At 40.9% G+C, this 26,713-nt stretch overlaps 1 protein-coding gene across 8 annotated transcripts in view; it reads left to right on the top strand.

Moving 5' to 3' along the window:
• Positions 1-26,713, top strand: part of myo15aa (myosin XVAa) — a 248,907-nt gene that overhangs the window by 91,710 nt on the left and 130,484 nt on the right. For all 8 annotated transcript variants that reach the window (XR_011347622.1, XR_011347621.1, XR_011347624.1 and 5 more), the window contains 7 exons: positions 199-360; positions 1,719-1,832; positions 14,821-14,879; positions 17,605-17,728; positions 18,753-18,848; positions 22,791-22,922; positions 26,544-26,669. Coding sequence is in view for 4 of the 8 variants with exons in the window: in XM_069907177.1 (XP_069763278.1) it covers positions 199-360; positions 1,719-1,832; positions 14,821-14,879; positions 17,605-17,728; positions 18,753-18,848; positions 22,791-22,922; positions 26,544-26,669 (813 nt within the window). In the remaining 4 variants the exon portion in view is untranslated. The remainder of the gene's footprint in view (positions 1-198; positions 361-1,718; positions 1,833-14,820; positions 14,880-17,604; positions 17,729-18,752; positions 18,849-22,790; positions 22,923-26,543; positions 26,670-26,713) is intronic.

Raw genomic sequence — 26,713 nt, 5'->3', positions numbered from 1 at the left:
CTAACTACTGAAGTTCTACTTGTGTATTTTGGCTACTGATTAGTTTTCACATGTTACAATCAGGACCCCTCATCCTTGCTCAGCCAAGGGAATATGGGCACCTATTTATCAGATACCCAATGAAATAAATGAGCTGGAGAGTGGGTCAGATAGATTTGATCTTTGGAGAAACATTTCAGAGAATATTTGTATTTTCAGGGTGGAAACTGTGACATTTGGGGCAAGGATGATGGGGAAGACTTCCTCAGGCTGCTCAGCTCGATGGAGGTGCTTGGTTTTAGCCCAGACGAACAGAACAGTATCTTCCGCATTCTATCTTCGGTTCTTCACCTGGGGAACGTCTACTTTGAGAAATATGAGGTTTGCTTTTCCAAAATTAATATTTGCACTGATATAAAGGAAAATGATTGAAAGATACTTGGATCAAACAGCCTTTGTGGAGGACTGGTCAAAACTTTGGATCCATCTGTGTGAAGATGGTGTGTTAACACAATCTAGGGCACTCACAGATCTCTGATCTCTGGTCTGCGTCTCTGGCTGCTCTAGTTTCCTTGGCAAATACTCCTGAAAATCCTAATGGTAAAATGAAGGCTGGAATCTAATCAAAGGTATTACAATTATCATTTACCAAATAAAAGATCTCTGTAATACAGATATAGGCTACAATCTGATGAGTGATTTTAATGATTGGTAGGCAAAATAGTTGATTTTTCAGAAGAAGTTATAGGCCACAATCTAATTGAATGTGTTGGAAAGTTATAAAGAAAAAGATGCATCCTTGTCAAGATTTAGTCTCATCGGGAAGGTCTAAATTACATGATAAATATTGAATTAAAAAGTTGTACATTTTAATTCTCGTCATACCTGATGGGGGATGCTATCAGGAATGCTTCTCTAGTATTCTAATTTTTATTATCTTATTTTTTATTATTTCTTTAAATGTAATTTTTATTTTATTCATGTCATAAAATTTTAAATAAAGTTTAAAAAAAAGTATTCTAATTTTTATTATCTTATTTTTTATTATTTCTTTAAATGTAATTTTTATTTTATTCATGTCATAAAATTTTAAATAAAGTTTAAAAAAAAGTATTCTAATTTTTATTATCTTATTTTTTATTATTTCTTTAAATGTAATTTTTATTTTATTCATGTCATAAAATTTTAAATAAAGTTTTAAAAAAAGGAATGCTTCTCTGGTTTTAAGTTGTTGAACTTTATTGTTCAGATCAAATTTTTTTTTCAACCAAGCCAGCTGTCAGTGAAGAATGCCCAGAATTGGTTATTGTCTTTGCTGGCAAGTTTCATCCTGGTCCATCTCTAACTCTTCCTTTACTTTGAGTGTTTTATATTCATTTCAGGCTGTTCAGTCCAGAGGTGTAATCTGGAGTTTCAAAAAGTGTATTACACAACTCTTACCTCAGTCTACCACACTTGTCATTTATCCTTTCTTACTTATCCCATTACCCTGCGCTATTATTGTTCACTCCATTACACACCTCTGCTCCCCTCCCGCCTTTCTCTGTATCAGCATACATTAATCTATAACTTTCCCCAACTTTCGTGAAAGTTGATTCAGCTGTAATTCAACTCTGTTGCCCTTTCTACAGATGCTACCTGACAACCTGACTATTTCCAGAATTTCCCATTTAATATTTTGTTTTGGATTTCTGTACATGTTTACTTTTGACCATTATTGTTTTTGCCAACTGTTACAGACCGATTCACAAGAGGTGGCATCAGTAGTTAGTGCTCATGAAATTCGAGTGGTGGCAGAGCTACTACAGGTCTCTCCTGAGGGTCTGCAGAAATCCATCACGTACAAAGTGACGGTAAGTGTCATCTCTCACGCCGGATAACATTGCTACCAATCAAGATCTTCAGAGTCAATTGCCTTGTGGAAATGATCTGATCAAGCAGTTAAGCATCTTCACTGTCAATCAGATTCACTTAACTAAATGTTCGCTCCACTAGAACTAAAGCACACTCTGTTTTTTTTAATTTTTTTTATTTTTCACACTATAAACCATATTGATCAAGATACATACATTTTCCTTCTTAAATATATACAGTGTTGTTTTCTCCCCCCTTCCCTCCTCCCCTCCCTCCCTCCCTCACCTCCCCTCCCATTTATTTAAAGTTCAGAATATAAGATACATTAAACCCATCAAACAATGTTGTCACTCAAAAATAAACAAGAAATTCCACTGAGTCAGTTCTTTTCATTATCTTCTCCTTCTGTCATTTTAGGTGGTAGATGTCCACGGTAGGTTTTCTCTATTGTGTTTCATGTATGGCTCCCAAATTTGTTCAAATATTGTAATGTTATTTCTTAAATTATATGTTATTTTTTCTAATGGAATACATTTATTCATTTCTATATACCATTGTTGTATTCTCAAGTTATCTTCTAATTTCCAGGTTGACATAATACATTTTTTTGCTACAGCTAGGGCTATCATAACAAATCTTTTTTGTGCTCCATCCAAATCGAGTCCAAATTCTTTGTTTTTATATTACTTAGGAGGAAGATCTCTGGGTTTTTTGGTATATTGCTTTTTGTGATTTTATTTAATATCTGGTTTAGATCTTCCCAAAATTTTTTCACTTTCTCACATGTCCAAATTGCATGAATTGTTGTTCCCGTTTCCTTTTTACAGCGAAAACATCTGTCTGATACTGTTGGGTCCCATTTATTTAACTTTTGAGGTGTAATGTATAGCCTGTGTATCCAGTTATATTGTATCATACGTAACCTCGTGTTTATTGTATTTCTCATAGTTCCGGAGCATAACTTCTCCCATGTTTCATTCTTTATCTTTATGTTTAGATCTTGTTCCCATTTTTGTTTAGTTTTACCATTTGTTTCCTCATTCTCCTTTTCTTGTAGTTTAAAATACATGTTTGTTACAAATTTTTTGATTATCATTGTGTCTGTAATCACATATTCAAAATTACTTCCTTCTGGTAACCTCAGACTGTTTCCCAATTTGTCCTTCAAGTAGGATTTCAGTTGGTAGTATGCCAACATTGTATCGTGAGTTATATTATATTTATCCTTCATTTGTTCAAAGGATAATAATTTATTTCCCGAAAAACAATTTTCTATTCTTTTGATCCCTTTTTTCTCCCATTCTCTAAAAGAAATGTTATCTATTGTAAAAGGGATTAGTTGATTTTGCGTCAGTATTAGTTTTGGTAGTAGGTAATTTGTTTTATTCCCTTCTACATGAATCTTCTTCCAAATGTTGAGCAGATGATGCAATACTGGAGAATTCCTACGTTGTACCAATTTTTCATCCCATTTATATAATATATGTTCAGATATCTTCTCCCCTATTTTATCTAGTTCTAATCTAGTCCAATCTGGCTTTTCCTTTGTTTGATAAAAATCTGATAGGTATCTTAATTGTGCGGCTCTATAATAATTTTTAAAGTTTGGTAGTTGTAAGCCTCCTTGTTTATACCATCCTGTTAATTTATCTAGTGCTATCCTCGGTTTCCCCCTTTCCATAAAAATGTCCTTATTATTTTCTTTAACTCCTTGAAGAATTTCTCTGTTAAGCGTATTGGTAATGTCTGAAATAGGTATTGTATCCTTGGGAAAATGTTTATTTTAATACAGTTTATCCTTCCTATCTGTGTTAGTGGTAAGTCTTTCCAATGCTCTAAGTCGTCTTGTAATTTTTTCATTAGTGGATAATAATTGAGTTTATATAGATAGCCGAGGTTTTTATTTATTTGTATACCTAGGTATCGCATTGCTTGCGTTTGCCATCTGAATGGTGATTCTTTCTTAAATTTTGAGAAATCCACATTATTCATTGGCATTGCTTCACTTTTATTTGCGTTAATCTTGTACCCCGACACTTCTCCATATTCCTTCAATTTCCTATGTAATTCTTTTATTGATATTTCTGGTTCTGCTAAGTATATTATAACGTCATCTGCAAATAGACTGATTTTATATTCCTTGTCTTTTATTTTTATCCCTTTTATTTTATTTTCTGTTCTTATCAGTTCTGCTAGTGGTTCTATGGCTAACGCGAACCATAAGGGAGATAGTGGGCATCCCTGCCTTGTTGATCTGCTTAAGTTAAATTGTTTTGATATATATCCATTTACTGTCACTTTCGCCAATGGCCCCTTATATAATGCTTTAATCCAATTAATTATTTCTCTGGTAAGCTGAATTTTTGTAGTACTTTGAATAAATAATTCAAAGACCTTCTCTGCGTCTAAAGCAACCGCTACTGTTGGAGTTTTATTTCCTTCTACTGCATGAATTAAGTTAATAAATTTACAGATATTGTCTGTTGTTCGTCTTTTTTTAATAAATCCAGTTTGGTCTAGATTTACTATTTTTGGTACATAGTCGGCTAATCTGTTTGCTAATAGTTTAGCTATTATCTTATAATCTGTGTTAAGTAAAGATATTGGTCTATATGATGCTGGTGCGAGTGGATCTTTCCCTGTCTTTGGTATTACTGTAATTATTGCTGTTTTGCATGAATCTGGTAAGCTTTGTGTTTTATCAATCTGGTTGATTACTTCCAGAAGGGGAGGAATTAATAAATCTTTAAATGTTTTATAGAATTCTATTGGGAATCCATCCTATCCTGGTGTTTTATTGTTTGGTAGTTTTTTTATTATCTCCTGTATTTCTTCTATTTCAAATGGTTTTATTAATTGATTTTGTTCCTCTGTTTGTAATTTCGGTAGTTCAATTTTAGTTAAAAATTCATCTATTTTGTCTTCTTTCCCTTCATTTTCAGTTTGATATAATTGTTCGTAGAATTCTCTGAAGTTTTCATTGATCTCCGTTGGATTATATGTGATTTGCTTGTCTTTTTTCCTTAATGCCAATACCATTCTCTTAGTTTGTTCTGTCTTAAGCTGCCACGCTAGAATTTTGTGCGTTTTTTTCTCCTAGTTCACAATATTTCTGTTTTGTCTTCATTATGTTCTTCTCCACCTTATATGTTTGTAGAGTTTCATAGTTTATTTTTTTATCTGCCAATTCTCTTCTTTTAGTTGTGTCTTCCTTCATTGCTAATTCTTTTTCTATATTTGCTATTTCCCTTTCCAACTGCTCTGTTTCCTGATTGTAGTCCTTCTTCATCTTAGTTACATAACTTATTATTTGCCCTCTGATGAACTCTTTCATTGCGTCCCATAGTATAAACTTATCTTTCACTGATTCCGTATTTATTTCAAAGTACATTTTAATTTGTCGTTCAATTAATTCTCTAAAATCCTGCCATTTAAGTAGCATGGGGTTTAATCTCCATCTATACATTCTTGGTGGGATGTCCTCTAACTCTATTGTCAATAACAGGGGTGAGTGGTCCGATAATAGTCTAGCTTTATATTCCGTTTTCCTAAGTCTCTCTTGCATGCGAGCTGATAACAGGAATAGGTCTATTCTTGAGTATGTTTTATGTCTACCCAAATAATATGAATATTCCTTTTCCTTTGGGTGTTGTTTCCTCCATATATCCAAAAGTTGCATTTCTTGCATCGATTTAATTATAAATTTGGTTACTTTGTTCTTTCTGTTAGTTTTTTTTCCAGTTTTATCCATGTTTGAATCCAAATTAAGGTTGAAATCCCCTCCTATTAGTATGTTCCCTTGCGTGTCTGCTATCTTCAAAAAGATATCTTGCATAAATTTTTGATCTTCTTCATTAGGTGAATATACATTGAGTAAATTCCAAAACTCCGAATATATCTGACATTTTTTCATTACATATCTCCCTGCTGGATCTATTATTTCCTCTTCTACTTTGATTGGTACATTTTTACTGATTAATATAGCTACTCCTCTAGCTTTTGAATTATATGATGCTGCTGTTACATGTCCTATCCAATCTCTCTTTAATTTCTTGTGTTCCGCTTCAGTTAAGTGTGTTTCTTGTACGAATGTTATATCAATTTTTTTCTTTTTTCAGTAAATTTAACAGTTTCTCCTTTTGATTTGGTTATGTATTCCATTAATATTTAAAGTCATATAGTTCAACATAGCCATTTCATACTTTGTTTATCTTTCCTTTCCGTTTCCTCATCATCACCTTTCCTTCTTATCCATTTCTGCTTTCTCTTTTTGAACACATTATAAGACAACATTTCTAAAACATAAAATATTTCCATTATTCTCCTATCTAAAATTCATTTAACCCCACTATCCCCTCCCCTTCCTGAGTTGCCCTTTGTAAGCGCACTCTGTTTGAGGGACAAAGGGAAAGCCATTATTTTCACAGCAGCAAAATGCAATTTCAAGGACAGAGATACAACTTCCATAGGAAGTCCTAGTTAACAAAATGCTGTAAAAGTGCCAGCAACTTGAGTTCGAATCCGGATGTCTGTAAGCAGTTTGTACATTCTCCCCATGTCTGTGTGGGTTTTCTCCGAGTGCTTCGGTTTCCACCGACCCTTTAAAAACATACCACATTGTAGGTCATTTGGGTGTAATTGGGCAACATGGACTTGAGGGCCGAATACCACACTGCATGTCTAAATGTTTTCAAAATAAAAGAGGTGAGTATGTTTTATATGGTGTGCATCATCCTGTGGCTCCCTAATTTAGAGCCTGAGCTCAGATACTCAGTCATCATCTTTATCCCTTCCGATTTCCACTGAATGTTGACACGTTTCCATTACCAACTGTGTGAAATCAATGTTCTGGACAATATCCACAGTGACAGCCCTTAGCCTGTTTTATCTTTCTTTTATCTTTCATCACACTTTATCTTTCCAATTCGTCTTTCCCCGTTATCCCACTTTGAGAAGCTGAGGTTGCATAAAATCTCAAGCATTGACTTGTTAAAGTAGAATATTTTAAATCTAAAGATGTTCAAAACTATCATAGATTTTTTTGATTATTTTATTTAAATCAACACATATATGATAATTATAACAGTTAATATCAACTCACAATGTTATATTTAGTAACGAAAAGAAAAAAGGAAAAAACTAATAAACTACTAAAAAACACTATAAAACTACTAAAAAAAAGTACAAAAACTAAACACCCCCCCAACCCTTACCAACCCCTATAACTAGAACCTAAATCTAAAATACATAATGTAATTATATATTAATTTGGATTGCTTCAGATGACGCTCAAGGATCCCAAATAGACATTTTTCCAAAGACTATTGCTCATTTAGTGAAAACTTCACTGGTTTGGAGAATTCAAGACAGGGGAAAAAAATTATAATTTTAATTTCATATGAGCTCCAAACTTGTAAAAATACAGAATATTTAGCCTTTAAATTATATGTAATTTTTTTCTTAAGGAATACATCTTTGAATCTCTGTGTGCCATCTTCTTAGTGTTAAATGAAACATCTGATTTCCAAGTATCAGCAATACATTTTCTTAGAAAAATTAGCATGGAAATATGAACTTGGAGGATTAAAACTTCCTAATTTTAAGAATTATTATAAGGCAGCACAATTAGGATTTCTTGTTCCTTATTTGCGAAAACTAAACCATCTTAGGTGGAAATTGAATTAAATGAAATTGGAGAAAATATATCAGAAGAGTTTATTTATAAATGGGACTGAAATTATTAACAATGGATAGAAATGCCACAATATTGAAGCATTTGCTTAATATTTGGAATAAGGTTAAATTAGAAATTGATGGAAATCTTTTATCATTAAAAATGCCATTAATTAGTCCTCTCTTAATTTTTTCAAAAGAAAACCTGTTTTTTGAATATTTGGAATAATAAAGGAATTTGTAAATTGGGACATTCTTATGGTAATGATAGATTGATGTCAATCGATCAATTAAAAATTAAGTATGATATTCCTCATAACATGCTATTCTGTTATTTTTAATTAAAAGCCTGTTTAAGAGAGAAATTAGGATCTGATATTTTAAAGTCTTACAGATTTAGAACAGATTATTGTTGATGGAATGACTAAAAGATTCATTTCAAAGGAAAGATGGGAACAAGATTTAAACATAACAAGGTTTGTCAAGATTTATGTAAAGAAGTTATGTCCAATACTATTAATGTAAAGTGTAGATTACTCCATTATAATGTTTTACATCAATTGTATATTACGCCTCAAAAGTTGAATAATTGGAGATCGGATGTATTGGACCAATGTTTTAGATGTGGAAAAGAAGTTGGAACCCTTGTTCATTCTACATGGTCTTGTTCAAAGGTTAAACTTTTTTGGATTTCTGTTAGTATTACCAGTGTTGTTTTTCCATTAAATCCTGAATTATTAGAATATAACTCCAAAATTATCTTTATCAGATTTTCATTTGAAATTTGTTAAATTAGTTTTGGTAATAGAAATATTAGATTTTTTAAAAAGATTTTAACTTCACTGCTGTGTATCAGATGCAGCCATGAAATGTTTTGTTTTATCTAACAGTGCAATGAAGGCCTGAGTGAGCATCTGTAGAAACACATATCTGAAGCATTGCTTCTCTGACAGTTCTGCCACTCTAGTGGAAAATATAGTGTACAGTAGTATACTTAATCATTTTGATTAACATTGAATTTTCCAGTTTCTGCTAACCTGCTCTCCTCTTCCCCCACCCCCCTTTCCACTTCTCCCTCCCTTTCCCCCTCCCTTCACCTAGCCATCCCTCCTCCCCTTGATCGCTGTTGGTCCCTCCCTCCCTTCTCTACCTATCACCTCCTGACCACCCCTTCCTCCCTACTCTTTTGTTCAGATGCCTACCAACATTACTCCATACTTTGATGAAGGACTCAAGCCCGAAATGTCGGTTACATATTTTTACCTTTGCTATGTAAAGGACACTGCTTGACCTGTTGAGTTTCTCCAGCTTTGTGTTTTAAATACAGTAGTATTCATGCGACTGTGTAATACTCCTTCAGTACTGCCTCCCCAGCCAATGCAGTGCTCCTTAAGCCCAGTTCTGTGTTTTCTCAGTATCACCCCTCCACCAGTCCAGGAGTATAACATTCTCTACACAGGTCCTCGAACATTCTTGTGGTACTGCCTCTGCAACAGTACCATGCTTCCTCATTGAGAACAATGCTGCCATATTGTTGCCTTTGTGAGAGTTTCAGCACTCTGCTCCACTCTCTCCAAAAGTGAAGTGCTGCCAAAGATGGCACAGTACTCTCTCAATCGCACTGCTCCAAGAGGCCGGACTTCCTTCCCTTGAACACTGCAGCTTCATCTTGTACTTCACATTTACAACTCTTCTTGGTACTCTGTTCCATCCACTGCACTGCTGCTCCAATACTGTGCAACCTAAGGCTGAATGTTATCTTAGAATTTCTCTCCAAATCTCTGGAGGGAGTCTGGTATTCAAAGCAACCTCACGCAGAAGTGAAAGTGAGTCCATGAAGGTGCATTTACAATATCTGTTTCAACCATTCTCCTGAATAGTGGTCTGACAATTTATACATAGTGTTGAGAACTCCTGTATTTCCTTAGTAAATACACAAAATTGCAGGAGAAACTAAGCAGGTGCCCAGAGTCCACAGGAGGCAAAGATGGATAACCAACATTTCAGGCCTGAGCCCTTTGTCAAGGAAATGTCGGTTATATATTCTTGCCTCCTTCTGGCGCGGCAGGACTTGCTAAGTTTCTCCAGCAGTTCTGAGTATTTACTGCATTCATAGCATCTACAGGCTCCCATCCTTCCCATTTACCTCATACTTGGCCTGTAATTGAGTTGAATTTGTCAAGCCAATAGAATTTGTCATCGACAGATAGTCACCTGGGCATCTCACTTGTCCCTCCCCAAGCCTACCTGCTGCCTTTCTATAGCCCCTTTTCCACTGGCACCTTTTCCCAGGAATTAACGGAGAATTAACCAGTTAAGGGTCCAGTGGAAAAGGAAAACCATCAGCACGCTGGCGTCAAATGATGTCATGCTAGGGATTGACGGTCTCTACCCCTACTCATATCCCTAGCATCAGCTGACGCCGGCGTTCTGATTAAACCAGTGGAAAAGGACAACTTGCATCCATTTCATTCCATTCCATGCGAAGGTAGACTCTCTGATCCCTGGCGATGAGTTGTGTTCAGTGGAAAAGCAGTCAGTGTCCTAGTTAAAGGTGGCTCAGTGGAAAAAGCACAAACAGCTTCCTATCCCAGGATACTGAACAGCCAATTAACTGGGATGGCCAGTGGAAAAGGGGCAATTGACTGCGCATTCTGTTTACACTGGGGTGGGAGGCTTCCACAATATACATTTGAGGACTACTCCACCATGTCCCCATTCCTGATGAATCAAGAGTCAACAGTCCAGATGCTTGATCTTAACACTAGACATGAGGAATGAAGCCTGCTGACACAGTTCACAAAATCATAAGGTACAGGAGCATGTGTTGGCCCATTGGCTCATCAATGAGTCAATGAATCTGCTCCACCATTCTAATCTTGAGCTGATACATTCTCCCACTCGGCCCCACTCCCTAGCTTTCTCCCCATAATTCTTGATGCCCTGATTAATCAAATACCTGTCAATGTCTTCCTTAAATACACCTTCTTTTCTTCTTTGGCTTGGCTTCGCGGACGAAGATTTATGGAGGGGATAAAAGTCCACGTCAGCTGCAGGCTCGTTTGTGGTTGACAAGTCCGATGCGGGACAGGCAGACACGGTTGCAGCGGCTGCAGGGGAAAATTTGTTGGTTGGGGTTGGGTGTTGGGTTTTTCCTCCTTTGCCTTTTGTCAGTGTGGTGGGCTCTGCGGTCTTCTTCAAAGGAGGTTGCTGCCCGCCAAACTGTGAGGCACCAAGATGCACGGTTTGAGGCGATATCAGCCCACTGGCGGTGGTCAATGTGGCAGGAACCAAGAGATTTCTTTAGGCAGTCCTTGTACCTCTTCTTTGGTGCACCTCTGTCACGGTGGCCAGTGGAGAGCTCACCATATAACACGATCTTGGGAAGGCGATGGTCCTCCATTCTGGAGACGTGACCCACCCAGCGCAGCTGGATCTTCAGCAGCGTGGACTCGATGCTGTCGACCTCTGCCATCTCGAGTACTTCGACGTTAGGGATGAAAGCGCTCCAATGGATGTTGAGGATGGAGCGGAGACAACGCTGGTGGAAGCGTTCTAGGAGCCGTAGGTGATGCCGGTAGAGGACCCATGATTCGGAGCCGAACAGGAGTGTGGGTATGACAACGGCTCTGTATACGCTTATCTTTGTGAGGTTTTTCAGTTGGTTGTTTTTCCAGACTCTTTTGTGTAGTCTTCCAAAGGCGCTATTTGCCTTGGCGAGTCTGTTGTCTATCTCATTGTCGATCCTTGCATCTGATGAAATGGTGCAGCCGAGATAGGTAAACTGGTTGACCGTTTTGAGTTTTGTGTGCCCGATGGAGATGTGGGGGGGCTGGTAGTCATGGTGGGGAGCTGGCTGATGGAGGACCTCAGTTTTCTTCAGGCTGACTTCCAGGCCAAACATTTTGGCAGTTTCCGCAAAGCAGGACGTCAAGCGCTGAAGAGCTGGCTCTGAATGGGCAACTAAAGCGGCATCGTCTGCAAAGAGTAGTTCACGGACAAGTTTCTCTTGTGTCTTGGTGTGAGCGTGCAGGCGCCTCAGATTGAAGAGACTGCCATCCGTGCGGTACCGGATGTAAACAGCGTCTTCATTGTTGGGGTCTTTCATGGCTTGGTTCAGCATCATGCTGAAGAAGATTGAAAAGAGGGTTGGTGCGAGAACACAGCCTTGCTTCACGCCATTGTTAATGGAGAAGGGTATCTGACCCGACCTTGTTGGTTTTCGTGCAGTTGGATAATCATGTTGAGAAACTTTGGGGGACATCCGATGCGCTCTAGTATTTGCCAAAGCCCTTTCCTGCTCACGGTGTCGAAGGCTTTCGTGAGGTCAACAAAGGTGATGTAGAGTCCTTTGTTTTGTTCTCTGCACTTTTCTTGGAGCTGTCTGAGGGCAAAGACCATGTCAGTAGTTCCTCTGTTTGTGCGAAAGCCGCACTGTGATTCTGGGAGAATATTCTCAGCGACACTAGGTATTATTCTATTTAGTAGAATCCTAGCGAAGATTTTGCCTGCAATGGAGAGCAACGTGATTTCCCTGTAGTTTGAGCAGTCTGATTTCTCGCCTTTGTTTTTGTACAGGGTGATGATGGTGGCATCATGAAGATCCTGAGGCAGTTTTCCTTGGTCCCAACAAAGCTTGAAAAACTCATGCAGTTTGGCATGCAGAGTTTTGCCGCCAGCCTTCCAGACCTCTGGGGGGATTCCATCCATACCTGCTGCTTTGCCACTTTTCAGTTGTTCGATTGCCTTATATGTCTCATCCAGGGTGAGGACCTCATCCAGCTCTAGCCTTAGGGGCTGTTGAGGGAGCTGGAGCAGGGCGGAATCTTGGACTGAGCGGTTGGCACTGAAAAGAGATTGGAAGTGTTCTGACCATCGGTTGAGGATGGAGATCTTGTCGCTGAGGAGGACTTTGCCGTCTGAGCTGCGCAGCGGGCTTTGGACTTGGGGTGAGGGGCTGTACACAGCCTTTAGAGCCTCGTAGAAACCCCTGAAGTCGCCAATGTCCGCGCTGAGCTGGGTTCGTTTGGCGAGGCTAGTCCACCACTCATTTTGGATCTCCCGGAGTTTGCGCTGAAGATGGCTGCATGCGCGACGGAAGGCTTGTTTCTTCTCTGGACAGGACGGCTTTGTAAGGTGAGCCTGGTGGGCAGCTCGCTTCTTTGCCAGCAGCTCCTGGATTTCCTGGCTGTTTTCGTCAAACCAGTCCTTGTTTTTCCTGGAGGAGAAGCCCAGTACCTCTTCAGTGGATTGCAGTATGGTAGTCTTCAACTGATCCCAGAGGGTTTCAGGGGACGGGTCCGTGAGGCGGGTTGCATCGTCGAGCTTTGCTTTGAGGTTTGCCTGGAAGTTTCCTCTCGCTTCGTCTGACTGCAGGTTTCCAACATTGAACCTCTTTCTGGGGGCTTTACTGTTCCTGGGCTTTGGCTTGAAGTGAAGGTTGAGCTTGCAGCGAACCAGCCGGTGATCAGTGTGGCATTCCGCGCTAGGCATGACCCTGGTGTGGAGCACATCTCGTTTGTCACTTTCTCGCACCAGGATGTAGTCCAGGAGGTGCCAGTGTTTGGATCGGGGATGCATCCAGGTGGTCTTAAGGCTGTCCCTCTGCTGAAAAAGGGTGTTTGTAATGACAAGCCGCTGTTCTGCACAGAGCTCCAACAGGAGGCGCCCATTGTCGTTGCACTTGCCGACGCCATGCTTGCCCAGGATTCCTGGCCAGGTTTCTGAGTCTTTGCCGACACGAGCGTTGAAGTCGCCCAGGATGACAACCTTGTCGGCTGTAGGGGTGCGTTGGATGAGGTTGCGCAGGTCGGTGTAGAACTTGTCCTTTTCTGCTGGTTCCGCCTGGAGGGTTGGAGCATAGACACTGATGAGGGTGATGCGACGCTTGTTTTGAAGGGGGGGTCGCATGGACATGATTCGGTCCGAGAGGCCTGTCGGAAGGTTTTCGAGTTTGGAGGCAATGAAGCTCTTGACCATGAAGCCTACACCAGATAGGCGTCGTTCATCCGAAGGCTTGCCAGACCAGTAGAGTGTGTAGCCCGCGCCGCGTTCTTGGAGGCTGCCTACATCTGCCAGGCGGTCTTCACTGAGAGCGGCTATGTCGATGTCAAGTCTGAGGAGTTCTTGTGCAATGAGGGCAGACCGACGTTCAGGTCGGTGGCTGTCAGCCTTGTCTAGCATGGTTCTGATGTTCCAGCATGCTAGCTTGAGTTTGTGAGCATCTTTTGAGGGGGAGGACGTGGAGGGGGAGGACGTGGAGGGGGAGGACGTGGACCTGTCCTCGGGCCTGCGCAAAGGAGCTTTTAGGTGGAGTGCAGTGTGCGCAGTACTGACCCCACCCTTTACACCCATGGTTCGTGTGCCGTGGCCAAGCAAGCTGGGACGTGGCAGCGAGGTCCTTGGGTCGTAGGTTTTATATCGGAGTGGCCTTCTCCTATGCAGGTTTCTTACCCGGGCTGGAGGGGTCTGCCTCCCCTCTTAGGTCGGTCCATACTGCCCGGACCGGGGCCGAGGCCGCCGCAGCTCACCCTGTGCCTGGACTGGGGCCGCCGCCTCCCACTCTCTGCCCGGATCGGGGCCTCCGCCTGCCTCACTCAACCGAGGCCGGGGCCGCCGTCTCCCCCTTGCTCCTGCCCAGATCGGGGCCGCCGCCGTCTACCCTTCGCCCGGACCGGGGCCGGGGCCGCTGATGTTCTCCCTGTGCCCAGACTGGGGCCGCCGCCTCCAACTCTCTGCCCTGATCGGGGCCTCCGCCTGCCTCACTCGACCGAGGCCGGGGCCGCCGTCTCCCCCTTGCTCCTGCCCGGATCAGGGCCGCTGCTGCTCTCCCTGTGCCCAGACTGGGGCCGCCGCCTCCCACTCTCTGCCCGGATCGGGGCCTCCGCCTGCCTCACTCGACCGAGGCCGGGGCCGCCGTCTCCTCCTTGCTCCTGCCCGGATCGGGGCCGCTAAATACACCTAGCGACCTTGCTTCCACACCTGTCTATGGCCAAAAGTTCCACAGGCACATGACCCTCTGACTAAAAAATGTTTCCACATCTCTGTTTTAAATTGATACCCTTTTATCCTGAAGTTGTGCCCTCTTGTCCTAGACTCCCCTGCCGTGGGAAATATCCTTGCTGCATCCATGTCTTTCAGCTTTCAAAATGTCTTTATGAGGTTCCCCCCTCATCCTTGTGTACTCCAATGAATATAGTCCTCATATGCTAACCTTTTCATTCCTGGTATCATCCTAGTAAGTCTCCTCTGAATCCTCTCCAACATGATGCATTTTTAATAACAAGAAGCTTCTGCTGTGATTCTTGCCCTCAGGAAACCATGCGAGAGAAGATTTTCACCCCTCTGACTGTGGAAAGTGCAGTGGATGCCAGGTAAGAAGAAGAGATTGGGTGGCATGGTTAGCAACAAAGTTGTTACAGCTCTAGCAATCGGGACTGGGGTTCGAATCCCACGCTGTCTGGAAAGGAGTTTGTGCAATCTCCCCATGCCTGCCTGCATGGGTTTTCCCCGGGGGCTCTGGTTTCCTCCCACTGATCGAAATGTACCAGGAGTGTAGGTTAATTAGGTGTAAATTGGGCTTGTTTCTGCACTGCATGGCTAAATAAATTTAAATTTAGGTTTCTGCTTCATGTTGATAAATTAAAACTGATGGAGTCATCAAGATATTTCTCCACTCATACTGAGAGTTAATGTATTTTTTTCCAGTGATCGTAAGTAAAGTTGATCATGTTGGATCAATTGTGGCACAATTATGCTATGGAAAAAATTCAATTGCTGACATTTTTTAGCCCATTTAAAATAAAAAATGAAGCTCTGGTCTCTGCCAACCAATGATATGTACATTATTTGCATTAAACAGAGTAAATCTTGAAATTTTTCAATGGATTCCCAGAGACAAAGATTGCAAAACATTCGTCTTGAAAGAAAATTTTTGGTAGTCAATATGCTGTTAGGCAGCTTACTGAATGTGAACATATGACCTGACACTCCAAGGGGTTCCAGCAAGCTCATCCAGCCATTCTAATGTGAGACAAGGCCCAATGAGAATTGGAGAAGATTAGTGCGAACACTCTGAACTTCTTCTGTTGTCACTGGAGATCTTGAATTTTTAGATTTAGGTATACAGCACGGGAACAGACCATTTCAGCTCAAAAGTTTGAGCCACCCAATGTACACCTCCACACGTTCGGAATGTTTTGAATGGTGGGAGGAAACCAGAACCCCCGGAGAAAACCTATGCAGACACAGGGAGAATGTACAAACTCCATTCAGATAAACTGGAATTTGAAGCCCGGTCCAGTCCAAATCGCTAGCTCTGTATAGGTGTTGTGCTAAGCACTTCACCAACCATGCCACTCCAGATTATCTTGCTGTAAACCTTCATTAAATTAACAATCTGACTGAGTGTCCTTACCAGCAAAAACAGAAGACAGCCTTGCCATCCTCTACTGACGGTGCTAGTTTGAGGGCTGAGATTAATGGGTAGAGGGGTCAAAACAAGCCAAACAAAATATCTAAGCTGTGCAGGCAGCACACCACTCATATCCTGCAGATGGACAAATGGAAGTGGCTTTGGCATCCAGAGACATGACAACCCAGAATGGCCTTAGCATTCCAATTGATGACTGTTCTTGGGATCACCAAGATGTTTTGAGAGAAAGAGAGATAAGGGGAAGATAAGGGAGGTAAGAAAGAGAGATAAATGACAAAGAGAGCAAAAAAAAGACAGAAGGTACAATACTAGAGGGAGAGGAGAGAGAAAGAGAGAGAGAGAGAGAGAGAGATGGGTAAGAAACAAGAGAGATAATCTACATACATTCCCAGAGGGTGATGGAGAAGCTTGTCTTTGCTGTGACTCCACACCCTCTCTGAAATTGGATCCTGGACTTCCTAATGGAAAAACTACAGTCTGTCCAGGTTGGTAGCAGAACATCAAGCTTCGTCACGCTGAGCACTGGTGCACTTCAGGGCTGTGTGCTCAGCCCACTCCTATTCAGGCTAGTGACCCACATATGTACCACCAAATCCAGCTCCAACAGTGTCATCTAGTTTGCAGATGACACAACAGCCGTTGGCCTCATCAGCAACAACAGAGAAGAGGTGGAAAATCTTATAATATGATGCAACATGGACAAGATGAAGGAGATGATCATGAACTTCAGGAGGACCAGGAATGACCACCCTCTACTACACATCAACAACTCTGTAGTAGGGAGAGTGGAGACCACTGAGTTCACTTAACTAGTGACCTATTGTGGACACTCAACATCTCCTCACCTGTCAGGAAGGTGAAGCAGCGACTGCACTTCCTGAGAAGACTGAAGTGGCAAGGCTACCGGTTACCATTATGTCAACCTTCTATAGGAGCTCTATTGAGTGTCCTTCGTGGCTGCAGAGAAATGGATTGGAGGTCAATCCACAGGACCAGAAGAATGGCAGAGAGGATCACTGGAGTCTCCCTCCCTCTCAGCGACATGATATACCAGGATCGTTGTCTGAAGAGTCCGCACAAAATCGTGAGGACCCCTTCCATCCTGCACACAGCATCTTTCAGCTGCTCCCATCGGGGAAGAGATACAGGGAGTGTATCTTAAAATAAGACACCAGCCATAAAGATACCAATTTGGTCAAATATGCAATCATGAAAATAGGTTGATTCAGACTAAACACTAAAATTGAGCATATTAACTGACTGAGTGACTATGGAGTTAATTCTTAATCAATTATAGGAAAAAATTGAATGGTTATGAAGTAGATTTACACAGGCCGGCACAACATTGTGGGCTAAAGGGCCTGGGCAGTGCTGTAATGTTCTATGTTCTAAAATTAGACCTGATAGGGTTTGGAATCAGTTTTGAGGGAATAGAGTTTGACCTGAGGTTGAGGAAAGTGCCTTCCACTTTGCCTTTACTTAACTGCAGCAAATTGTGCTTCATCCCATTGCAGGATCTCAGTCAGGCAGAGATGGTGCAGCATTGGGGGATGCTGAGCTACCTGAGGAATGATCTGTCAAAGGGCAGCATGTATGTGAACAAAAATCTTCTGCAATTGATAACCAGGCTTATTTATGTCAGGATATCTTTTCTTTTCTTTCAGAGATGCTGTTGCCAAGATCCTTTACTCTCTCATTTTCAGTTGGCTCACTGATAGGATAAACTCGTTGGTGTCGCCAAAGACAGAATCCATGTCTATAGCCATCTTAGATATTTATGGATTTGAGGTATGTTAAATATCCAGAAAAGGGGTCAGTGTCAAGACTTCAGGAGCTTAATCAGTCTAGACCAGTGGGTCCATCCTCAATCTTTTTTTGTCGAATCACATATCACCTTAAGTAATCCCTTACTAACCACAGAGGACCTATGACATCCTATACCTTAAGGGATTACTTAAGGTGGTATGTGAGTGAAAAAAAAAGGTTGAGTATCACTGGTTTAGACAAATAGAAGATTTCCTTTCAATAATTTCAGGATTCTATTTTTAAAAAAGTAATTGGTACAGTCACATCATGGCCAGTGTCAAAATCTTTGACAGTTGTTGGACTCATAACCTGTTTTAGAATACTCATCCTGTGGAAATCTTCAAACTGTGCCATAATCCTTAATCAGGGAGACAGATCATTCAGCCTGTTCAATTTTATTTGGCATACCAATACAAGGTTTGATAGAGAGTTAGAATAAGTCTTCACCCGGGACCATTAAAGTTGCTGATACAGGAGTTCTGTCATGTGATTGAGAGCCACTCAGTACTGTGCAGTATCCCATTCTCCCCAAATGGGCCAATTGGAGTAGAAACTGAGTTTATTCTGGTCTTGATCAGATTTTCACACAGTCATATTGATGCCCATCCTGAACTTCATTATGCCAAAAAGCAAGCATATTTGGGATACATTAATGTATTTTCCTGGAATTAATATAAAAAGGACTTGACCGCTTGGAAACCTTGTTCCAAATTTATCCAATTAAGTGTATCCCTTCCCTTCGCCACTGTCCTTGTCTTTTCCACGCATAACCCTTGCTCCTCTCTTTCAAACATAGCAATCAACTCCTGCTGGTTATATCTAGAACAGAAGGCAGTCTGCAGGAAATGTGCACAAATAAAATGCTAATTAAAGATTGGAGGGATGTGTTGAATAAAACATAACTTTCCCTAAATTACAGCAGTCTGTGTTTTCTCAGTTCACACTTGGTAGTATGTGGTATCTCTAACCTTTATTAAAACTAATGTATACATTAATTTATTTCCAGGATTTGACTGTAAACAGTTTTGAACAGCTGTGCATTAATTATGCTAATGAGTACCTCCAATACTTCTTCAATAAGATCATCTTCAAATTAGAGCAGGTAAAAAATATAATGCTTTAATTTTAATTATAGATTGGAAAAGAGATTCTGTGTTCTTTCCCATTTCAAAATACAACTGGGGCCATAAATTTATTGCATTATCTCTTACTTTATTAGCAATAGGAATATACAGCCTCATGGCCTTTGACACTTCACCTACCTTAGGAGTTTTATAGTGTGCTCATATACTGTTCCAGTCTGCTTTCAGATTGTTGTTGTAACAATTCAATACCACGATCATATAATAATTCATGACCATGGTGAGAAACTCCTGCCTTGAAGCTTGATAATAATTTTTATATGATTTGTTTATGGATTATCAACACTGCTTTTTAACTCAAGATGTCTTGAGTTACCTTTTTAAATGGCTCCAGTCCACTAGTGAACTAGTTCAGTTGCCCAACAGTTCTTGTTGCAAATGCTCAGAGCTAGAACATCAATTCAACAGCACTTTTCAGTATCAAAGAAATGAAAATCAATTCTTTATGGAATGTCATTACAACTAAGTCAAATTGTGCCACTACAAATTCAACTCGACACTTCTGCTCATGACTCAGCCTTAGATCAATTATATGTTTTCTGTATCAGACGGACATTAGATGTCATCATTCCTGTCCAATCAGTTTTAGGGCACTACTGGTAGAGATGAGGTCATAATGCCCCAAAACACATCTGTCATTGACTGTCTCAACCCAACTAGGGGTTGGTTAAGACAGAATTTAAAGGGTTATTCAAATATCATGTCCTAAGTCTTGCAGTCTGATGCAGGGCACCCAAGAGACTGAATTCTCGTTCGAAAATTTTCTTGCCTCACATTTTTCAGAAGGAACACTTCTGCCATTTCACTACAATTTGTACAGGTTGTATTCTTGAGAACTATCTGCAAACAAATTTCTCCGTAAGTCAAAAACATATGTTTTCTATATCTAATCATATTGTTTTGCTATGATTCTTTAATTTCATGGAATAATCACCCAAGCACTTCCCAAGATATCACGTGTTTAAGGTGAAGGGGAGAAGTGTGGGGCACATTTTCTGAAACAGAGCATGGTGGGTGCATGGAATGTTCTGTCAGGGATAGTGTTCAAAGCAGATACTATGGTAAAATTTAAAAAGCTTTTGGATAGGTACAAGAATATTACAGCAGCAAGAAGTCTAAATGTTCTTCCCATGATAGCATGGATTTCCTTGGTTGTTTCCGTTTCCTCCCTTGTTCCAAAAGATGTACGAGGTTAGTAGGTTGAACGATAACATGAGTGCAATTGGGTGGTGCTGGTTTATGGGCCTGAAAAGCCATTGCCATTGCTGTAGGGAGATATAATGCAATAAATTTATGGGCCCGGTTGTACTTTGAAATGGAGAAGAACACAGAATTTTGTTTGTCATGAACATGACACAGAATCAATTATTGTGCTGTAGCTCTAAAAATATAATGCAGGGAATAGAGAGAAATGGATCATGTTCAAGCAACAGAATTTTAGTTTAATTTGACATCATGTTCATTGCTGACATTGGGGGCAAAAGGGTGTACTATGTTCTGTGTTCATAATTAAAACAATAGACTATATTGAGTCATGAATGAATTCCTTATTATTATGACCTTGAAAAGTGCTTTAAAAAAGGTCCTTCACCACCTGTATTTGAAAACACCTTACAGTGGATACATTGATGGAAGTCCTGATAATTTATTCTTTGGAGGAGAAGCGTCAGGCCAGGTGTCAGAGGCAGAATGTTCACCCATGGGGACCCAAGGGGTGGTGGTGGAGTGCCAGTTAATGAAGAAACTGAAGGCTGTGTAGTTAACCAGAAATCATGGCTTTTATTAGTACAAACTCAGTAATACAATAATGAATGGCAATGGGTGCATACACAGTTATAGCCTAGGGAAGTGCCTTTAGTGGTTGAGATAATACACGCCTAATGTTAGGAGAGCAGACTAAGCACAGCAAAAGACTGACAGCATGACACAGATTCATCACAGGTAGCCAAGCAGACTTCATTTCTCACTCTCTGGAGCACTGAACCTCCGTAAGCATCAGTGACGTTAAGAGAAGCTTCCCAGTGAGTTTCTTGGTGACTTGAAATTAACTTTGAAAAGATCACAGAAATTTTCTGAATACACTGAATTCAAGAATCGCATTTTATTCTTTTGGAGTGCATCTTACCAACCATATTTTGGGGACAATTCCACTGCATGAATTTAAGAGCTATTCTCTACTTCCATAGCTTCTGACCCTTGTCATGTTCTTCATGGGAAGAACATCCAGTTGAGGGTCATTACAATGAAAGCCATATCACCACTGAGGCCAAAGAGGAGTTTGCCACTGGCCTCCTCAAAATTAAATTGCGTACTTCTGGAGTTGCATTACGTTGTGCAGCAAATAGGGTTTAATATTTACTCTTCATCTGTTGTGTCTGATGCAACTTCATCAATGCTTATGTGACAGAGTATATAGATATGTTTCTGGGAGATAAATTGGGAAAGGTTTGTTAGAGTAGGTCACGTACAAACACTTTAAAACAGATCTTACTTGAAATACTGGAGGTCTGCTAATGTTAGACATATCGACTCCACAGCTTTTGCAAGAGCTCAGGAGAGCATCCAGGAGACTTCACTAATGGATTGTTGTTTACAAAAGACAAGAGATGAAAGATCTTGTTGGAGCCACAGATTGTCTGGAAGATAACGTGTTGTTCTAAGAGGGTCATGTGGTTTTGCAAGCAGAGAGGGTCAAACAGGCTCTCTCTCAGAGAGAGAGGGAGAGAGGCACGGAGATCAGTTCTACAGTGTTACAGTCGGCAGAAGCGGTTGGGACTGGAACAGGACAAGCTGGCAAGCTTGTGGAAAGCCCCATTTGGAAGGCAGCCTAGTCAAAGCCCTTGTGGTTCATGCAAGAGAAGAGGACTGGCTGTCTAATGTTTCACTTGGAATAAGAGAAACAAAAAGGAACCCTGAAAGAAAGAGGTGATCATCTGGAGAACCCTGAAGGGGCAAGTTTCGTCAGCAAGACACTGAAGTGGCTGATGGAAGTACATCATTTGTGGATGTCCTGGAACAACAAATCTCTCTTTGAAAGTGGACAAGAACCTTCTTGAGTGGTAACCATTTACCTTTCAAGCACCAAAACCTGGTGAACTTTATAAATGTTTAATTCTGTATAAGAAGTATAAGAATTGCCTGCAACCAGTGAACTTGGAGGAATGAGAAGGGAGACTGGACTGTGAACCAAAGAACTTCTCTGAACTTACACACACATTACATACACATGGACTTAGAATTAGAAGGGGGTTAAGTAAGCTTAGTTAAGTTAAAATGTGATTCTGTTTTCATGTTTAAAGATAATTAAAAGCAACTTATGTTTAAGTAACCATTTGTCTTGGTGAATATCTATTGCTGCTGGGTTTATGGGTCCTCTGGGGTTGTAACACGTAGATCAATGGATTTAATGTCCAGAGTCAAAATTGAATGTGGCTTTATTGTAAGAAGAAAAATGTTTCATAAGATCATAGAAGGTTACACATGACCAGTAAGGAGTCTACAGTCATGGACATAGCAATACTGATGTCCACAAAGCAAAACTGACTCCTGAGACATGGGAGCAAATATATCTGCTTTCCCTTCTAAAGTCTTCACTGCTTCAATAGCCTTATCTGTAAAAGTTCCATTTGAAAATGTATCACAAAGCCATGTTATTGTTGATCCAAAACACCAGCGGTTATTGTTGCACTCTCACTTCATACAGAATGGATTTAATTATGCCTTCGATATCAGCCTCTTGAATAAATTGCCTCACAGGGACAGCCATCAGTTTTGGGCATTAGTTTGAAGTGTTTGAGTTTTTAGAAACTGTCTCAATCACACCAACATTTAAAAGAATGAAGGAGATGAGTGCACAGAATTCTTTTTCGTAATTTGCCTGAATGGTTCATTCTTTTTCACAGGAGGAGTATATCAAAGAACAGATTGACTGGAAACAAATTACTTTCAGTGACAACCAGCCCTGCCTTGATCTTATTTCACAGAAACCTCATGGAATCCTCAGGATATTGGATGATCAAAGCTCTTTCCCACAGGTCAGTGTCATCCCTTGTTAAAAATAGTTATCTGGCTCCAGGGCAGAACATCAAACTGAGGTTTGGAGTAAAACACGAAAGTCTGCAGACACCGTGTTTGAAATAAAAACACAATGCTGGAGAAACTCAACAGGTCAAACAGTGTACTTTATCTTTCTTTGGCTTGGCTTCGCAGACGAAGATTTATGGAGGGGTAAAGTCCACGTCAGCTGCAGGCTCGTTTGTGGTTGACAAGTCCGATGCGGGACAGGCAGACACGGTTGCAGCAGTTGCAAGGGAAAATTGGTTGGGTGTTGGGTTTTTCCTCCTTTGTCTTTTGTCAGTGAGGTGGGCTCTGCAAGGAGGTTGCTGCCCGCCGAACTGTGAGGCGCCGAGATGCACGGTTGGAGGAGAGATCAGCCCACTGGCGGAGGTCAATGTGGCAGGCACCAAGAGATTTCTTTAGGCAGTCCTTGTACCTCTTCTTTGGTGCACCTCTGTCACGGTGGCCAGTGGAGAGCTCGCCATATAACACGATCTTGGGAAGGCGATGGTCCTCCATTCTGGAGACGTGACCCACCCAGCGCAGCTGGATCTTCAGCAGCGTGGACTCGATGCTGTCGACCTCTGCCATCTCGAGTACTTCGACGTTAGGGATGAAGTCGCTCCAATGAATGTTGAGGATGGAGCGGAGACAACGCTGGTGGAAGCGTAGGCTCCTAGTGTACTTTATATAGCAAAGATAAATATACATAACCAATGTTTCAGGCTTGAGCCCTTCAAGTTGTTTATGTACAGTATCTTTATCTTTCATTGTTTTGTGGGAGCAATCACAGTGCAAACATTTCTGTGAAGCACATTTCAAAATAAATAAAAATAGTGCAAGAAAAAAGGACAAAGTGAGGTAATGACTGTGGTTCATTTTTCATTCAGGAATCTGATGGCAGCAGGTAAGAAGCTGACCTTGTGCTGCTGAGTGTTCGTTGTCCTTTTTCCCAATGGTGGCAGAGTGAAGAGGGCATGGCCTGGGTGGTTAGGGTCCTTGAGGATGAAGGGTGTTTTTTTAGGACACCGCCTCTTGTAGATGGAATGAAGATTGGTGCCCGTGATTTGCAGGTCGAATTAACAACCCTCTGGAGTGTTTTTTTACCTATCCTAAGTATTGTCACCTCCATACCAGACAGTGATGCAACCAAACAGAATGCTCTCCACAGTACACCTGTAGAAGTTTTCATGAGCCTTTGGTGACATCCTGAATATCCTCAAACTCCTCAAAGTATAGCCGCTGGTGAGCCTTCGTGATGGCATCAACGTGGAGGCTCCAGGATAGATCCTCAGAGATGTTGACACCCCGAAAACTGATATTCTTGACCCTCTCCATTGTTGACTCATCAATGAGTTGTCCGCAGACTTTCGTGTATAAAGGGCTCAAGCCCAAAACATTGATTATGTATCTTTATCTTTGCTATATGAAGTACACAGTTTGACCTGCTGAGTTTCCCCAGCACTATATTAAACTGAACTCTGCTTCTAATCTCAATATTCCACCTTTATCATATTTTCTCCTTATATTTCACTCTTGGGACTCTAAGTGAGCTTGTTGTAATGATGTAATGGGAGGGGAGGTGTATTATATTGACTGCTTCTCATATATGGAGTTGCTTGCTATTGGCAATAGCTGTAGAGATGCTCCACCCTACTGGTAGAACAGATGGAGATACTTTCTCACTGGCCTGTATAGTGGTGGCTGAGACTGTTAATATAAGCCCTCTATTAGTATAACACTTGTCTGGTCTATGACTATGGCATATCATTTGTGATCTTGGCAGAAGTTAAAAACATGTTCCCTAATTTACTTTATCTTAGCAGGGATGGAGAGGACAGATTACATTTAAGACTGGTGTACCTGAGTTAGCTCTGACGGAGGAATTGGATTAAATATAAGGATGAACAGGTGAACAAAGTTTGAGATCAGATTTAGAAAAGAAAACCTCAATTCAATTATCTACTGATATATACTAAGTGGTGTGACAGAGTATTTAGAGGTGGTTTGGGAGGAATTGTTAGAGCAGCTTGCACACACACCTTTGAAAATAAAGAATCTTTGCAGGACTTTTGCAGAATGCTTTTTGCAGAAAGCAACAAAGTAACAATATAGAGCTTCTCTGGGAACATGTGATCTTTGCAGGCAAGAGGAGAAATGTTTTGCTCTCAGAGAGTGAGGGTGTGAAACAGAGAGAGAGAGAGGAGACAGAAATCAGTTCCAGAAGGACAAGTTTGCAAACTTTGGAAGGCTGCCTGGTCAAAGGAGGAGATTGGCAGTCTAAAAGGTGACCTGAAAGAAAGAGGATCATCTGGAGAACCCTGAAGGGGGCAAGTTTAGTCAGCAAGACTGATTGAGAAGGAATCAGTTGTGAATGTCCTAGAAAATGAATCTCTCTCTGAAAACCAGCAAGAACCCTCCTGAGTGGTAACCATTGCCTGTTAAGCACCAAAGACTGGTGAACTTTGTTGATGCTAACTTCTGTGCACAGTCCAAGAATTGCCTGCAACCAGTGAGATGGGACTGTGAACCAAAGAACTTTTCTAATCTTAAATATACATAACACACACCTGCGCTTAGTATAAGAGGGGGGATTAAGTAGTTAGGTAGGTTAAGTAATAAGTTAAAATTCAATTCTGTTTTCTTGTTCAAATATAATTAAAAACTACTTTTGTTCAAGTAACCCTGTGTTGTGGTGCATACCTATTGCTGCCAGTTTTTGGGATCCTCTGGATTCCGTAACAGTGCCCAACAAAGAATTCTGCATATACGGGTTCTGGTAATTACTTAAATGGAACCCAGTGATAGCAAGCAGCTTTGGAAACTATCTCAGTGAAGCTCAGTATTTTATGACATGGCACCTCAGTGATAATAATTGAATAAATTGTACCACATATCCAGCAACTTTAGCAACTGTACCTGGTCAGAGTCAGAACCTTTGGGAACTTCTGAACAACAGGAATCAACAACTGTATCTAAGTGAGAATTAGTACTATCCATATTACAGCCCTGTGAAAGCCAGTTTCTTTAGGAATAGTTTTATAGGAAGAGTCAATGCCTTCATTGCACTGAAAGCCAATACCACCAGGAATCGTACCCCCAGAAGAAATTGCCAACTATGTGAATTATACCCAGTGAAAGTTAACATTTTCAAGGAATGCATCACATTCAAGAGACTGTGCCCCAAGGAGAATCAGACTATCAGGAACAGTACCTCCATGATACACGAATGGTATCAGCCATTTTAAGAGTAGCATCCCAATGAGTGTCAACAATTTCAGGAATTGCACCCCAGACAGAGTAACCAGGAGAGGATGTAATATAATTGTGTATGGGAAGGTCACATTCATTTTTCTATCCATAAAGCATCGGCCATGAGACGAGTGGACATGTTGACCCTTGACTGACTGCATCTATATATCTCCTTTTCCCCTGATCTTCCAGAAGAACTCCAGGCAGTTCCTCAATTAAATGAAAAGCAAGAAATATTTGATGTCAGCTGAACCTGAGACAAATAAACTAAATTTTCAAGTCGTGGGTGTACTTCAATCTTTTCTATAGGTGACTAGCAATTTTAACACAACCTTCTTTCAATGTAGGCGACTGACCATACCTTCTTGCAAAAGTGTCACTATCACCATGGCAACAGTCCCCTGTACTCTAAGCCAAAGATGCCTCTGCCTGAATTCACCATTAAACACTATGCTGGGAAAGTGACATACCAGGTAATTATCCTCATTTGTTTCCTTCATGTGAATGCTGAATGTGA

Source organism: Narcine bancroftii, chromosome 12 (genome assembly GCF_036971445.1).
Source record: "Narcine bancroftii isolate sNarBan1 chromosome 12, sNarBan1.hap1, whole genome shotgun sequence".
NCBI lineage: Eukaryota > Metazoa > Chordata > Chondrichthyes > Torpediniformes > Narcinidae > Narcine > Narcine bancroftii.
This window is presented reverse-complemented; position numbering and strand designations above follow the sequence as displayed.